Source organism: Thunnus albacares, chromosome 11 (assembly GCF_914725855.1).
Source record: "Thunnus albacares chromosome 11, fThuAlb1.1, whole genome shotgun sequence".
Taxonomy (NCBI): Eukaryota; Metazoa; Chordata; class Actinopteri; order Scombriformes; family Scombridae; genus Thunnus; species Thunnus albacares.
This window is the reverse complement of record NC_058116.1, coordinates 10359004-10373971: the sequence shown is the minus strand read 5'-3', so window position 1 is coordinate 10373971 and position 14968 is coordinate 10359004. Positions and strand designations below refer to the sequence as shown.

The 14968-nt window shown below is 40.9% G+C and overlaps 1 protein-coding gene across 1 annotated transcript in view; it reads right to left on the bottom strand.

The window, feature by feature from the left end:
- Positions 1-596: 596 nt before the first annotated feature.
- si:dkey-100n23.5 (cyclic AMP receptor-like protein A) overlaps positions 597-14968 on the bottom strand; it is a 52179-nt gene continuing 37807 nt past the window's right edge. The window contains exons 12-13 of the mRNA XM_044366416.1: positions 13320-13467; positions 597-2401 (exon numbers count right to left, since the gene is read on the bottom strand). Of these exons, the coding sequence (XP_044222351.1) occupies positions 2234-2401; positions 13320-13467 (316 nt within the window). The 3' untranslated portion in view covers positions 597-2233. The remainder of the gene's footprint in view (positions 2402-13319; positions 13468-14968) is intronic.

Below are 14968 nucleotides of genomic sequence, written 5' to 3'. Positions count from 1 at the left end.
AGAAGCACACAAACACAGATCTGACAAATGATAGGGTGGTGAGGCGAGGCAAGCTAATGGTAGGCAGTGTGCGCCTGCCGACATGCCCCTGGGCCGCGGGTGTTAAATTGTATCCAATTACAGAGCACGCGACAATATGAGGGGAGAATAATAATTCTTCTTGCGTGACAGGGAGATTTGCTTATTTCCCGGGCTCTTTATATGGAGATAGTGCGGGGCTCGAAACGTTCAAGCGTCTGTGGTAGAGCTGTGTGTGTGTGTGTGTGTGTGTGTGTGTGTGTGTGTGTGTGTGTGTGTGTGTGTGTGTGTGTAAAAGAAAACTCTGCTTTTCTGCAGGACATGGCGTGCATTTCATTAATTAAAATCCAGTTAACCAGATTTGGAGACTAGACAGGGGCCAGCAGGGTCCAACCAATAATTAATATCCATTATTTAAGCAGCTCAGGTCTAAGATGACTTTACATATATTCATAGACACACGGTGTGCACACACACACACATGGATGGACACACTCTTGACAAAAGGCAGGGCAGCGGCATGAGGGGATGAGGGATTGCATCAATGTGAAAATGAAATAAACACACCCAGTCTCAGCTTTGTTATGAAATGTCTCTCCTGCTCATTTATTTGATGGAGTGCACAGTCAAGTAAAACCGGCAACAGTGCCAAAAGAGGGGGTAAGGGCCTGGTGCAAGAAAGCGTTAGTGTGCGTGCGGCTCTGTGAACTGCGAACTAAAGTTGCACTCTGGTGTCACTGACGCCCGGCAGAAAAGTTCAACAACTCAAGGGTAAAAAGGGTCAAGTGTCGGTTCATTAGTTCAACTTGTCAGAGAGGCAGCTGACAGCCGGCAGCACGTGCCGACAGTGATGAAACCACCTAGATATGGGAAAAACCAAATGGGCTGAGGTTGAATATAAAGTGACTCTATTATCCTGCAATCACACCTCAGTTATGTCCCCACTTCACCAACCCTGACAAGGGCCATGAGATGATGAACCATCAAAGGCTGTTGCTATGCAGTGGGTGCCGTGTATGTGTCATCTTTTCAGACCCATTTTGACAGGCACCTTAGAAATATGCATCTGTGTGTGTGTGTGTGTGTGTGTGTGTGTGTGTGTGTGTGAGGGGGGGGGGGGGGGGGGGGGGGGGGGGGGGGGGGGGGGGGGGCTGTGTGTTGACAAATAATGTGTTTTTTAAGTTGTTCACAAGGCCATAAGTATGAACATAAGAGCAGCAGGTTCGGACCAAGAAAAGCATTTCCTTCACATTCCAGTCCAAGGCACGTACAAAAATAGAGTGTACACTTAAATATATACAGTACATTGATCTGTTATAAATACAATATAACAAATAGCTGTAATAGTTCATAAAAAATACAAAACAATCTTCAAAGGAATACTTGTGCGAAAGTCGCAACAACAGTACTGCCATATGCAAAGAGAAACAAATACTGTCTGAGGAAGGAGAGACTCCTTGAAAGCAGCACTGGTGCTTTGGACTTATTTGCCACAGGAGGTCATCTTCACTATCTTTAAAAACCCCCCTTCTGTATTTCCACTGTACGCCACCCCCCCCCACCCCCCCCACCCCCATCGGCAAAAAATTGATTAAGTAACAGGATCGATCTCAGTGTTCAGACGGGTGAATGTAGATGCTTTCACGCCTGACACAGGGAACATTTTAACAGGCCTGCTTTTCACCTCACCTGCAAATACTAAACTAACACCTTGTTACGATTGACTTCCAGCGGCCCTTAATGTTTTTTTTTTTTTTCTTTCATTTTTGTGGTAGTATGGCAAAACGCTGCAGAATGCAGGAGTCAAGAGTGAGGTGCAGAGAGAGAAACTGTTTTAAGACATATGAGATGCAGCAGATGCCTTTAACATTAGGAGGATCTTTAGAGCCGCTTCTCTCTTGCTCTTCTCTCATGGTAGTATTGCAGGGAGCTGCAGCTCTGTTCAGTATGTGTGTGTGTGCGTCTTTAGGATATTAAATAGTAAAGGATGGGGATTAATAATGGAACCTGACAGCTCATCTCCGGCTTCTATCTGCCTGACTGTCCCCCCAATCTTCTCTTCCATTCCCTCCCTACCTCTTTTTCCTCCCTCTCAGTTTCTAATCCGCTGCGTTCCTCTCTGGCTGTGACCCTCCCGCGTGCTTCTTCCCTCCAGCTCTTTTGTCTCCCTCTCTCTCTCTCTCTCTCTCTCTCTCTCTCTCTCTCTCTTCCTCTCTCAGGGCCCTCGGTCTTTCAGGGTCATGTCAGGCGAGTAGAAGAGCACGTTCGTGTCATCGTCGTCGTCATCGCTAAGGTCGACCAGGTCAGCTTGTGTGTAGCGCACCGCCCCGGGGTGGTACTCTCCAATCCGTGTCCTGTCGCACAGCCGCGACTGCAGAGCCAGCTAGTGCACACACAGACAGACACACATAGTTTGGAATTAACACATGACATGAGTATGTTCACAGTGAGCCAAGTAAATCTGAAAATGCAAGCTTTTCTCTTCGTTTTAGCCGCTGCAACCTTCAACTTTATGCAAACGTCCTTTAATGCAACAACCTTGAGAGAGGCGATCGTGATTGTTTTGAGTCCCTTAAAAAATGGACAGCTGTTTTTGTTTTCTACCCCACTCAACGATGTAAAAGAACCGTACTTCAAACTAAACGGAGGAAAATGTGATCGTTGTGGTCAACAGCTTCCCCAATCCATATGATGCAACTTGAACAACCAGGACCTGAATACGATGTGTGAAAACACATTGCTCGGGAAATTCACTACTTCCGTCATGCGCCAGTATAGTGGCAACAGGAGAAATTAAACGTGCAATCAGAGCTGAGTATGTTAATTACGATCTTAACGCTATACACAGTAAGACTTCAAATTTATCTTATTTTATTGTCTCACCGGCACCTGAAACAAGGGCTGTTCATGGAATAAACACCTGCTTAGGCGGCGCTCAGACCGACATTAGCTCTGCGTGAAAAAATGCAGCCCTTTTATTCATTTGAACGGGTGCAATACGTTGACGCAGTGGGGGTGACACTGCAGAGGGCTTGGCAAAACAACGAAAAAGCTGAACAGGGTAAGCACATTCCTGGTGGATTACTTTCTAACATGAACGCTGTATTCGACTGTTTACCTCACAATTGTAATGATGAAAGATCAAACAGTTGCCGCCGTGATGACCTTCCTCTGTCTGTGAGTATTACAAACTGTTGTGCAGTGTTTTGGCGTCTGATAAGCCTCTAAATACATTAATCTGTAACTCCAGCTTGACTTCCTGAATTGGATTTCATTGTTTCACTGGTACCTTAAAACAACGCAGCCCCTTGCATTGTTTTAACGCAGGGCTGTTCTCAGTCTTAGTGTGGACGGGTAAAAATTTTAGTGTTTGACTTTTGGAAAACAATGAGTGGTTGGGGCTGTATGGCGGTAAATATAATATGCTCTGATCGCTCATTAATTATCTAACTAATACACAACCAATCACACAACATGGGTGTTGTCATTAGGCTGTATTAATGTCAGGTGTGTCAACCTCGCAATCATGAAACAGTGATTGTCATCTTTGTGCAACAATGTTGTCCACCTGGTTAACAGGTAGCATTTATGACTCTCGACCCAATCATTATTTTATGCTCATTTTGTTGTCTGACAACAGAAACTGAAAAATATGTAAATGAGAACAACTACATTCTGAATTTGGCATTTTTCATACACAGTATAGGCGATCACAGAGAGCAGGATTGGGCAGAATGTTTAAAGTTTAACCAGATTGTGTCTGCCCCGCTATTTAATATGTGATGGTTTTATTAACTCAACTGAAATGGGACGAGGAGAAAAAGATTTAGCCATTTACTATTGTTAAAACATTTCGGTGTGGACAAAAATAACCTGAAAACGCCTGTGTGGACGCACACTGCGTGTTCATAATTAGTAAGATTGGAATGATAGCGAGACATATGGGGATTGAAAGCAGCTTTTTGCTGCATGCACACACACACACACACACACAGAAGAAGGAGTAAGAGGTGAGCTCATTGCAGAGCCACAGGCGGTTCAGCTGTATGGCTAGAATGCAGATCAATATCAGGGAAGGAGAGCGAGAAAGAGGTGGAGAGCGAGCGAGAGGGAGAGTACACAGGTGGGAGGGAGATGCAACACAAAGGAGAGAGGCAGAAATAATGTAAGAGAGATAAATGCCAGAGATGCTGTAGCAGAGTACAGGGAACAGAGGAGGCAGGCGAACAGACGCGCACAGAGATAGAGATACTGTAGAGATAGCAAAAGAGAGGGAGGAGGAGAACAGTCAAAGACTGCCACGGAAGAGAGCAAAAAAAACAACAGAGAACTAGATAAAGCAAGAGATAGGCGGCAGACACTAGCACTTTTTCATGCACACAAGAAACCAGGTTACTGGGAGAAACTGGGTTACACAGGAAATTGGACATCAAATTCAAATGCACTGTAGTAACCTGGTTAAGTAAAATCTTTGTGTACATGCAGCAGTTCAGTAATGGAGGGGGCTAATTAGTGTAAGTTTTAGTTTTAGCTGAACTAATTCATTCAATTACATTTTTTTCAAGTAACTGTAAAATTTAACTGCAATCATTTTAGAGTTCCAGTCTTCTGCCACCACAATGAGCTTCAATTTTTATATTCTTCTCTAGAAACATAAGTCAGTCCACGTTTCCTTGAGTTATACCACTTTCAGATAGCAGAAGTGTGTATGACATCTAGTCTAGTCCAACGCGTGTTCAACCCTTGTTGGACCCATTCATGCCAGACTGTTGGACACTGGTCAAACCAGCGTTGTTGCCATTCACATAAGACGAGGTTCCAGCCCTGTATTACTATAGCATTTCCACATACGTTACTGCCTACCCAGGCATCGCATCTGACGTCAATAAGTGAACGTTGTTTGTACTCTGAGGAATGAACAACATGGAGCCGCTCCAGGCAATCATCTATTTATTAGGATTTATGTTTTTTTGTGCGACCACCTTATGAACCATTACTGCAACAAGTAATGCTCTCCTATCAGCTTCAATCAAAAGTACGATCAAGAAGAGCAGCATTTTTGGCTGGATCATGAACCAGGTGTGGAGCTGAGTTTATTTGTCTTAAGTGTTTACATCATTCTCAACACATTCTCACAACACATCTAATCAGATTACTGACTTGAAACCTGAGGACTCCATTCATGAGAAAATGGACCTGCATCAGACCTGCTTCCAACCCTGGTCAAGAGGAGGGTTGTGAAGGAGGGTCAGAGGACGCAGGCTGGCCCGTAGAGATAAACCCCAGATGTGTGGTTAACCATTGTCACTGGGTCGGTCTGAATGGGGTATAAGAGTGTGACGCTGTGCTGTTTTTAACATAATGTCCCCAGCAGCAGACAACACCCTCCCTTCTGCAACACTGATCCCAGAGAAACCAATCAGTATCCACAATGTTGTACAGGAGCAGTAACTCGATAATCAAACTGAATTGGCATTTAGTTTCACTTGATTAATTTATCCTGACATTGTGTTTGTCTTACTTGATTTCTTGATGGGAGTGGGGTATTTTGTTTTGCCCTTACCAATCAGTAGTGAACAACACATCCACCTTGCCGAAGTCATTTTCAGTCAACACAGAGGCTGTGGTAGTAGTTGCTAAGATCAGTTAACTTGACATTTTTTCACAACGTTAAAAAAATATGTAAATTTAAGTTATATTTGTAAGACAACTTAAAACTTAAAACAGCCCGTACAGCTGCGTTGACCTCGTCCATGCTTGTCGCTGTTTATCTTACCATTTTTCATGAATGTAGCTAGATAGCTAGCCCGCTGTGTAGGAAGATCACATCCCTATTCTTAATCTTGCCTACTAAGCTCTGACTGGTCGACATTTTCTCCAACCACGGTAAACAGCCATTAATGGACAACCCATCAAATCTATTTAAATCACTGAACAAATCAGAGATGTGGTCCCTGCTCCAGAGGTCTGGAACAAGCACACAGGTGCAGGTCTTTTGGAAATGAAATAGATTATACCATGTATTAAAAAAAATGTTTTGTCTTGCAAAGCTAGATATTAAATTACAAAATCCAAAATGCGCTGACACTGCATGTAGGGCTGCAAGTAATGACTATTTCCATTATCAATTAATCTGTCAATTTTATCGATTAATAGATTAGCTGTTTAGACTATAAAATGTCTATCTTCTATCTAATCTATCACTGTTTCCTAAAGCCCAAACTGACATCCTCAAATGTTGTCCTTATTATCATAGAGGACTAAAGAAACCAGAAAATATTCACATTTAAGAAGCTGAAACCAAAACATTTCTAAAATGACTCAAAACAATTGGTGATTAATTTTCTGTCCATCGACTAATCTATTAATCGACTAATCGTTGCAGCTCTAATTGCATGGAGAGACCATGTGGGATCCTTTCAAGGCAAGTACAGCGAGGAGGGATCAACAACTCTTCCAACACACATATGGAATGTTCGTAGCCTATTAAGACAAACATGAAAAAATGTGAATCTATATCTTTTAAATGCATGTAAACTCACCGCACAGCAGACACAAGGACGAGAGAGAGACACAGACAGCAGGAGAGAAAGAAAGCGAGAGAGAGAGAGAGGAGGCAGTGTTGGGAGGGGAGGTGGTGTCTGGTATGAAAGCGCAGATTCGTTGCGTTGAGGAAGGAATGTTTTGATGCTGTTACAACTCCCCCACCCCACCACCACATTCACCACCTCCTTCACTCCCTTACCCCTCCTCTCCACCGCCAATCTCACACCTGATGTGAGGGGGCTGCTGGGAGTCGCATGCCAAGATGAATAACAACCGGCTGTTAGTCACGAACACACACGCTGCCTGTCTCTCTCTCTCTCTCTCTCTCTCTCTTTCTCTCGGTCATCTTCTTTCTTACCTTCTCTCTCTTTCTCTGACACGCACAAACCGCATTTTCTCTGTGATTTACGAACACATTGAGATTCCATTTTACTCTCTCGGTCTCTCTCTCTCTCTCTCCCCACTCACCACAGTGAAACATTGACATTTGGGTTGAAGGTCATACCACACATTCCACTCTTCCACATTGTGCTCATGACCCGTTATCAGCCTGGCTGCTGATACTGAGTGGGTGACAATATGTGTGTCTATGTCTGTGTTTGTGAACTAAGACCACAGAGATTTTTTTTCCCCCTTTGCAGTTCAATATCAGCCTCATCTCATATCCGCAGATACTGTCAATGTTTGTAGAGTGAGACAAATCTGTGGAGAACAGTATTGATTGTGGTGTTTATTGAAATGCAACCAATGAGTTTTGCGATTCAAATGTAAAAACATCTTCCTTCTGGTAAATTTCATCATTACACTTCCCTAAAAACTTAATTTCAGAATGAGCTGGAAGTCCAGTTATTTCTATTTTTACCATAATTAAGGGAATTTGATATTTGAGACAACAATAATTTCCTGTATGTATGATGCATGAACACTTTTGACAGACGACAACTCAAATTTTGGAGAATTAAGTAGTCCGATTAAAAATTCTAAGGTAATTAGTTAATAGAGTTTTTGTAGGATTATAAAGTCAGCCAACTTAAACTTCTATGAAGTATTAAGTCTGCCTAAAGTCAAAATTCTTACATTGTTATTATTGGTGATATGTTTTAAGGCTGCAAGGCTTTCATTATTGATTAATCTGCTGTACTTTGGTGTATAAGATGTCACAAAATGGTGAAAAATATCATTACAATTTCCCACAGCAGTCTTCAAATTGCTTGTCCAAATAATCCCAAACCAAAAGATATTCAGTTCTCTATCATTAGAAAACCAGCAACATTCATATCAGTGGATTTTTGGCATTTTTGCTTGAAAAATTAATACTATTGACACCTGTCTACATCGGATACATTTCAGCAACGTTTTTCAGTTGTCCATCTAACGCATATCTGATGGAGCAGATCTGCCTCAATTTTACTGGCAGAAGCTGTCTATACCAGCTGTATAACGGGCTGCACTCATGAATTACATGCGTAACTGCAACCTGAAGCATCTTTTTGGGCTTCAAGTCTATTTTCTTTCCTTCAACGTGCATAACAACATTGATTGTGTAATGGGCTGTGAGCACTGTCAAAATGTTGCAGACACTGACGGAGGACTGCAGCTGCTGCTGCTCTGCTGACATGCTGCTTACGCTACGCAGCCAGAGTAGACACAGAGTGAGAATCAACACAGCACTGTGCAGCGCTACAAAGCCGCTCATTGTTTTGATTATCCAGGCCGACGAAAATGTCAGCAACTGCTTCCAGCAACCTCACACAATCTAACTTCAGGCTACCTGCAAAACCCCAAACAGCAGAGAACTGAAGAAAAACAAGTCACTGATGAAGAAAGTCAAACACTTAGCTAGCCAAAGACAAAACCTGATATTTTTCTCAGCTTCTTGGCAGAGCAAATCAGAGCTAAATAAAGAGTGAATACCGGTCTAACGTTTAACTGGTGGCCAGAAACACAACTCCAATGGGATGCTCATGTTGCTCTGTTTCTGCTGGTGGTTTTAGTAGTCAGCTGTGTGCTAACTTGTTACAGCTGAAATACACCAGGCACGGACATGATGCATCACGTAGACGGGGCGGAGCAGGGTATTTTACCTGCTACTCTGACTCCATCTTTGTAGCGTGTAGTTGTGTGCCAGCTCAGTTTTCTGAGGAGATTTCAAGTAGGATACCTCTGGAAATGGCTAAGTTAAAGCATTTCCCACTTAAACTACTGCAAAAATAAGACTTGTCTACATGTGTACTGTACATTTATTGTCTTATGTGCTTTCAGCTGTGCGTGATCCTTTCCATATTGCCTATTAACGTATATAAACAAGGTGACTGAGCTTTGTCAAGTTTGAAGTTGCAAAAGACAAAGTACTTTACAGATTATGGGGACCTCCCACCCCCAACACATTTGCATCCCTCATGCTGGCTACATTGCCAGTATTTTTCCACATAGATGACCAGCTTCATCGCACGCATATTGAGTTTTGCCACGTGATAATGCAGTTGGTTATACAGGGTTGGGAAGCATAGGCTGATTTGCTGCCCCTGGTACAATGACGTATTTATTTTAATCATTTTTAAACAGATTGTACTTGTTTTTTACGCAGTTCCAGTGGTTTTTACGTGTTGTAGGGCCGTGTAGCCACATGTAGAGGAAAAAAAAAATTGATCAGCCACGTAAAAATAGAGTAACTATTAGTAGCTATTGTTAATAGATGAGCAGCTTTCGTGGTCAGCGGAGCAGCTTCAGTTGATTTTAATGGTGCAGCAGATGTGTTGTGCCGTGTCAATGCCTAGTGTATTTCAGCTGTTAGTCTTAACAACTTGAGATTTAAATGCTCATCACTGCACGTCATTCTGCCCTCTAGAGGTTAGAAATAGCTTAATGTAGCTTTAAAACGTACAATCCAAATGTGTTAGTATAAAAAAATGTATAAGTTATAAAAAGTCAGTTAATAGGCGATTTGATAAACCCCTGAGAGTTGAGGTCACTCCATAACATTAAATAATATAAGAATTGTTAGAATGTAAAGACAAATTCTGTTTGTATTTTATCATACTGATAGAGGTGTAATGATGACATAATATGCATTTGTGACATTTGGATATATAATTTCTCAGAATGTGTTGCTGCTGTCCGTCTGATGGACACTGATATATATATGATATATATATACAGACTGATATATAATCCAGTCTCAATCTAGCCCATTGTACAGAGAGGAGACTAAGTGAATAAATCCACTAGAAAGTCAAGTAACAGTGATGGCTGACAACTGTGAAGTCTTCCTGTCTTGGTTAGCTCAGTTTTATTTCCTCCTGTGACTTTTTTGTCACAAATCCAGTCAAGGGCTGGGTATCAACTCAATACTTTTTGAGTACAGACCGAAATGTTTCCACAGATTTAAAGGGACATATTATACACATTTACAAGCTTGTATTTTTAATCTGGGGCTCTACTGGAATATCTTTGAATGATTTACAGTTTTATACTGGCCTGTTATGCAGCCCCTCAGTTCAGCCTCTGTCAGACTGTTTTAGCTTCTGTCTCTTTAAAGGCCCCCCTCCCAATGAGAGACCACTCTGCTCTGATTGGCCAGCTTTTGGAAGCTACCCATCAGCAGACACGGTCAACAAACCACAGAACAAACTATAGTAGTCGGATTTCACTACTTTTTCTCGTTCTTTATTCGAAATGTTAACTTCGCAAATACGTCTTTTCTTGTTCGAGCTGAAATCTGATCCGAAATTTGAGAGTGGACAACGCAAACAACATATGGAAAAACCTTAGCAACAAAGGCTACAGAACGGACGGCTATTTATGGGCATGTGCAACAAGTTGATGTCAGCTCATTGTTAAGGTAGAAAAAACTGCGTTTAGAGCAGGTTGAAGCCTGGGCTTTTGACTTGCAGGGAGCATTTCTGCTTATGTTAACCTCAGATTTTAGAAATTTGACCATGTTTAGCATAGATATCTGACATCATAACAGTATAAAAATAACAGAAAATCACAAAAAGCATACGCTGTCCCCTTTCATGAAAATTGTCCAGTACACAAAATTAGCATCTAACACTGATGTGTTCGAGAAATTCAGATTTTGCTAAAGAATCAATTAATAATACTGTTTCAGTTTGTTTGGTATTGGTGCTATCGTACTGGGTCAGTATCAAAAAATCTAATCCTGATCAATTATTTTCCATTCTGACTACTACATGCTAACTATTCTTCCCAAAGAGCCTGGTGAGGCATCACGTTTCATTGTTGAAGTGATGATATGTGGGCTTCTGTATTGAGCCTCTCTCTGCTGTAGGTCAACTGTTTAGGCTCCAATTTGTGAAAAATGGTCTATGATTTTCTGAACTTCTGTAAAAGAAGAAAATCGGCTCTCACATCACAATAATTGTTTTCATAAATTGTCAATTAACGATTTGATTAAAACATCACTCAACCCTTGTGCATCGCTGAGTTTCACAAGGCTGTTAATCAATCTCAATGACTGAACAGTTATTTTACCAGGCACTGAGGTTGGTGGCTTTCAAAATTCAATTTCTGCATCGTGATACACTAGCTCTTGACTGTGTTCTCTATCTGCTCTTATTAGCCAGCTTATTCATCTGAAAGAGGAAAATCTAGCTTCACCTCTTCTGTTAATTACAGTTCAGACAGAGCATGGTCAGAGACCTGTTGATGTTGATATCGCAATTCCTCTATTATGATAGAGATGAATCCTTTGATTAAGATTATTATACACAAATTTTCAATAAACCCAGTAAGAAAACATCCACCAAGTAAATATAAATGACTTTTTTATTTTGTCTGGTTCTCATCACTGAGTGATTAAGTCTCCCATGAGACAATCTCCTCCAACATCTGTGCATTCTTTTAAGCCCTTAATTGACCACCTGATTATAGACAGACCTCGTTTATAGAGCCTTAAAGAGCCTTTAACAGAGAATGGTCAATACTGCTAATGTTAGTATGTAGAATTATTTCACAAAACAGCTTTCACCAACCATTTATAAAATCTGTAGGAGGGGAATCCATCAACTAAAACAAGATTTACACTGTTGTGATGAGCTGAGTGTGTTTTTTCATATCTATCCTTAAAAATTAATTAATAATTGATTCTACTTAACCTGACAACTGAAAACAACACCAGCAGCAGCACAAAACATTTCAAACATGCAAGGACTGGAAAACCAGCAGGTTAAACTTTTCACTTATCCACTGATATATCTCATCATCTACTTGATGGAATGGCACATAATTTCATAATTTAAATTTCATTCATGCTTTGAGGTTTTAGTTTTGAACTGTATAAATTTGACTTGAATGAAATGGTTTGATTTTCCCTTAAACTTTCATCTAGCATCATCAAGTCAAAATCTTGATTTGTTCAATATTTTGGTTCATGAGCAAATACTCGTAAAACTAATGACATTCCCATCAGCCTCAGCTGTAATTTGTGTTTAGTAATAATTGGCACATGTTGGCATGCTGAAATAATATTTTGATTATACTATATTTTTATTAATCATCTTACAAAGAAATTCTCTATTTGTTCTGTTCAGTTATATGCAGATGACACGATTATATACACAAATAAATAATAATCTCACATTAAACAAGCAGAAGTCTTGTAGTATGCTGTTTGGTACTATTTATAATCTTAATCATTCACCTGCTGAGTTGGCTATTAATCTTACTGATGGGTCTCCCCTTATTAACATTGATAAATTTAAATATTTGGGACTTTGGATTGATTCCGAATTTTCTTTTAGGCCTCATATTGATTTTATCAGAAATAAAACAAATGCTAGTTTCAGGATGCTCTATCCGTCAATTAATAGTTTTACTCTCAAAGTAAGAAAACACATTGTCAAACAGCTTTTATTTCCCATTATTGATTATGGTGATGTCATATACCAGACCACCTCTGAAACATATCTTCATCCTTTAAATGTAGGCTACAATAATATTTGTAGATTTGTCCTTGGATGTCCTTACCGCCCACATCATTGTTTGATGTACGACACACTGGACTGGCTACCACTTTACTCTTGGAGACAATTTCATTGGTTGCTCTTTGTTTTCAAATGCATTTACTTTATGCTTTATACTTAAAATAGCTTTTAGTTCCAGTCAAATCATCATATTCACTCAGACACACTCAACATCCTTTTTTATTGTGCCTTGAATATTTAAAGAAACTGGGAGACGTGCTTTTAAGTTTAAAGCACCATCAGTCTGGAATAATTTGTCTAACTCACTCAGATCAATTATTTCTTTCCATGACTTCAAGACGTCTTTGCTTGTTTGTCATAAATTTACTTGTGTTTGTCTTTGATTGTATACCTCCACTTCTAGTTCCTAAGTAGACTCAGTACTTTGACATAATGTTATTTGGTCTGTTCATTTATTTTTTTTCTCGTTCATTTTTTGTACAGATGACACTTGTGGGAGATGTAGTGGATGTGGTTTAGGATGGTGGGAGAGCCCTTATGTGTGTGTCTGTGTTGATGTTACTATGTTGATTGTTTTGTGTCGCTGGATCTATTATCATTATTATTATGTATTTATTGTTTTGTTTTTTGTTTAAACGTTGGTTAACTTTCATGTTTTGTGCCTGAGGACACCCTTGAAAAGGAGACGGTGCATTTCAAAGGGTTTATCCTCTTATTAAACTTTTAAATAAATACCAACATGGTAAATATGGTAAATACTATACTGGCTGAACATCAGCATGTACATGCCTGTGTGTGCAGTTGTTATACCTGCATGCCAGTAGGGCTCAGTAGGCTCCACCAGTCCCTATCCAGGCCAAAGACAAAGGCATTGGCCAAGCCGTGGAGTGGCGCTGACAGGACGTGCAACAGGGTCAGCGAGAAGGATGGATCCTGCGGGTAGAAGGCATTATGGAGCCTGGTGGAAAGAAAAGAAAGAGAGACAGAAGTGTTGAGTTCATCCATTAAAAACAAGTTGTAAATAAAGAGACAACCTGCAAAAGAACTTCAAAAAGGCAGGAAAGAGAGGCAAAAAGAGAAAGGCAGAGAGTGAGAGCTTGATAGAGCAACAGAAAGAGGGAAAGAGAGAAAGAAAGGACAAGTGAGTGACAGAGTGAGTGACAGGGTGAGAACGAGAGGTAATGAGAGCGAGCGTCAGAGGCAGAAAAAGAGGGAGAGAGGGAGAGGAAAAGGGGAGGGCGAAAGAGCGAGTGAGCTTTATATCAGCGTTTAAGAGCCCATTAGGCAGCGTGAGACGGCTGGGCTGACACATTCTTGGCTGCCGCTTCGACAGCACGCAGCACTTTACAAGGACAGGGAGAAGTGTAGCGCTCAACTCCCTTCCTCTCCTTCCCTCCTCTTTCTCTCATCTCAGTTTCCTGCTTCTCCTGGCCACAATTTCACTGTCCCATCTTCTCCCCCTTTTTCATTCAACGCACGTTTCCCCGCACACTGCTTCCCCCTTCTCCAATATCCCTCCCATTTCTTTGCATTGGGTTTCATCTGTCTGGATATCTCATTTTCATCTTGACTCATGAGGGTGATCCTCTATTCTTTTCTTCTCAATTCCCCTCTCTGTGTCTATCTCTCTGGAAGCCTGGGGCATGACTCGGAGGAGAACCTGATATTGTGTGGTATGGTGGCAAACTAATGGCTGCCTCTGAGAATGATGCTCCTCAGCCATTAACCCTGGATTAACCCTGTATTAGCGCTGCTCGCCGGGTTAGCCTGCCACTAATGTCTTTTATTGATCTATTAGTGAGAGAATCAAACCGTACACTGCTCACAGCGTTTTTCGTGTGTGTGTTGTTTCTGGGTTTGGGTGTGCAGAGTGAACTAAGTGGCCATGGTGGTTGACCTCAGGGTCGAAAAAGTCATCCTCATGCTACTTGTGTCCCGCAGGGGAGGAAGACACAAACCCAACCATTTGAGGAACCAATGCTGTATTGTGGTTAGATGGAGTTACATGAGGCGCTGCAGTGACTCATCTCTAAATGACCGACACTATCAGAGGGTGAGAGTCATCTGCAGCTATTTAAAGTAATGATGATTTTGATGAAATCTTTGGTAACAGCGCTGCTGGTATGTTTTGAACCATTTCCCCGTTTTTCACTTCACAACCATGTTGTCAATATTGTGACATTACTGGACAGGCTATAGTGACACCAGCCAAGCAACTACAATTAAGGAAGAAATTTCACCAGAATTTGAATTTCCCGCAATTTTAAAATGATAACTCCTTGGAAATATATCACTCTTTTCCCAACATTCCCAGAATTTGTTGCAGACTGAAATTTGATTTTAACCGTAGAACTGAGGGAAATTAATTATATAATGATATTTATCCAAATGCAAGTGTTTTTCTTAAATATTGATTATTTATGTAGTAGAATAGCATTTCTCTTTTAAAGTAGACCATC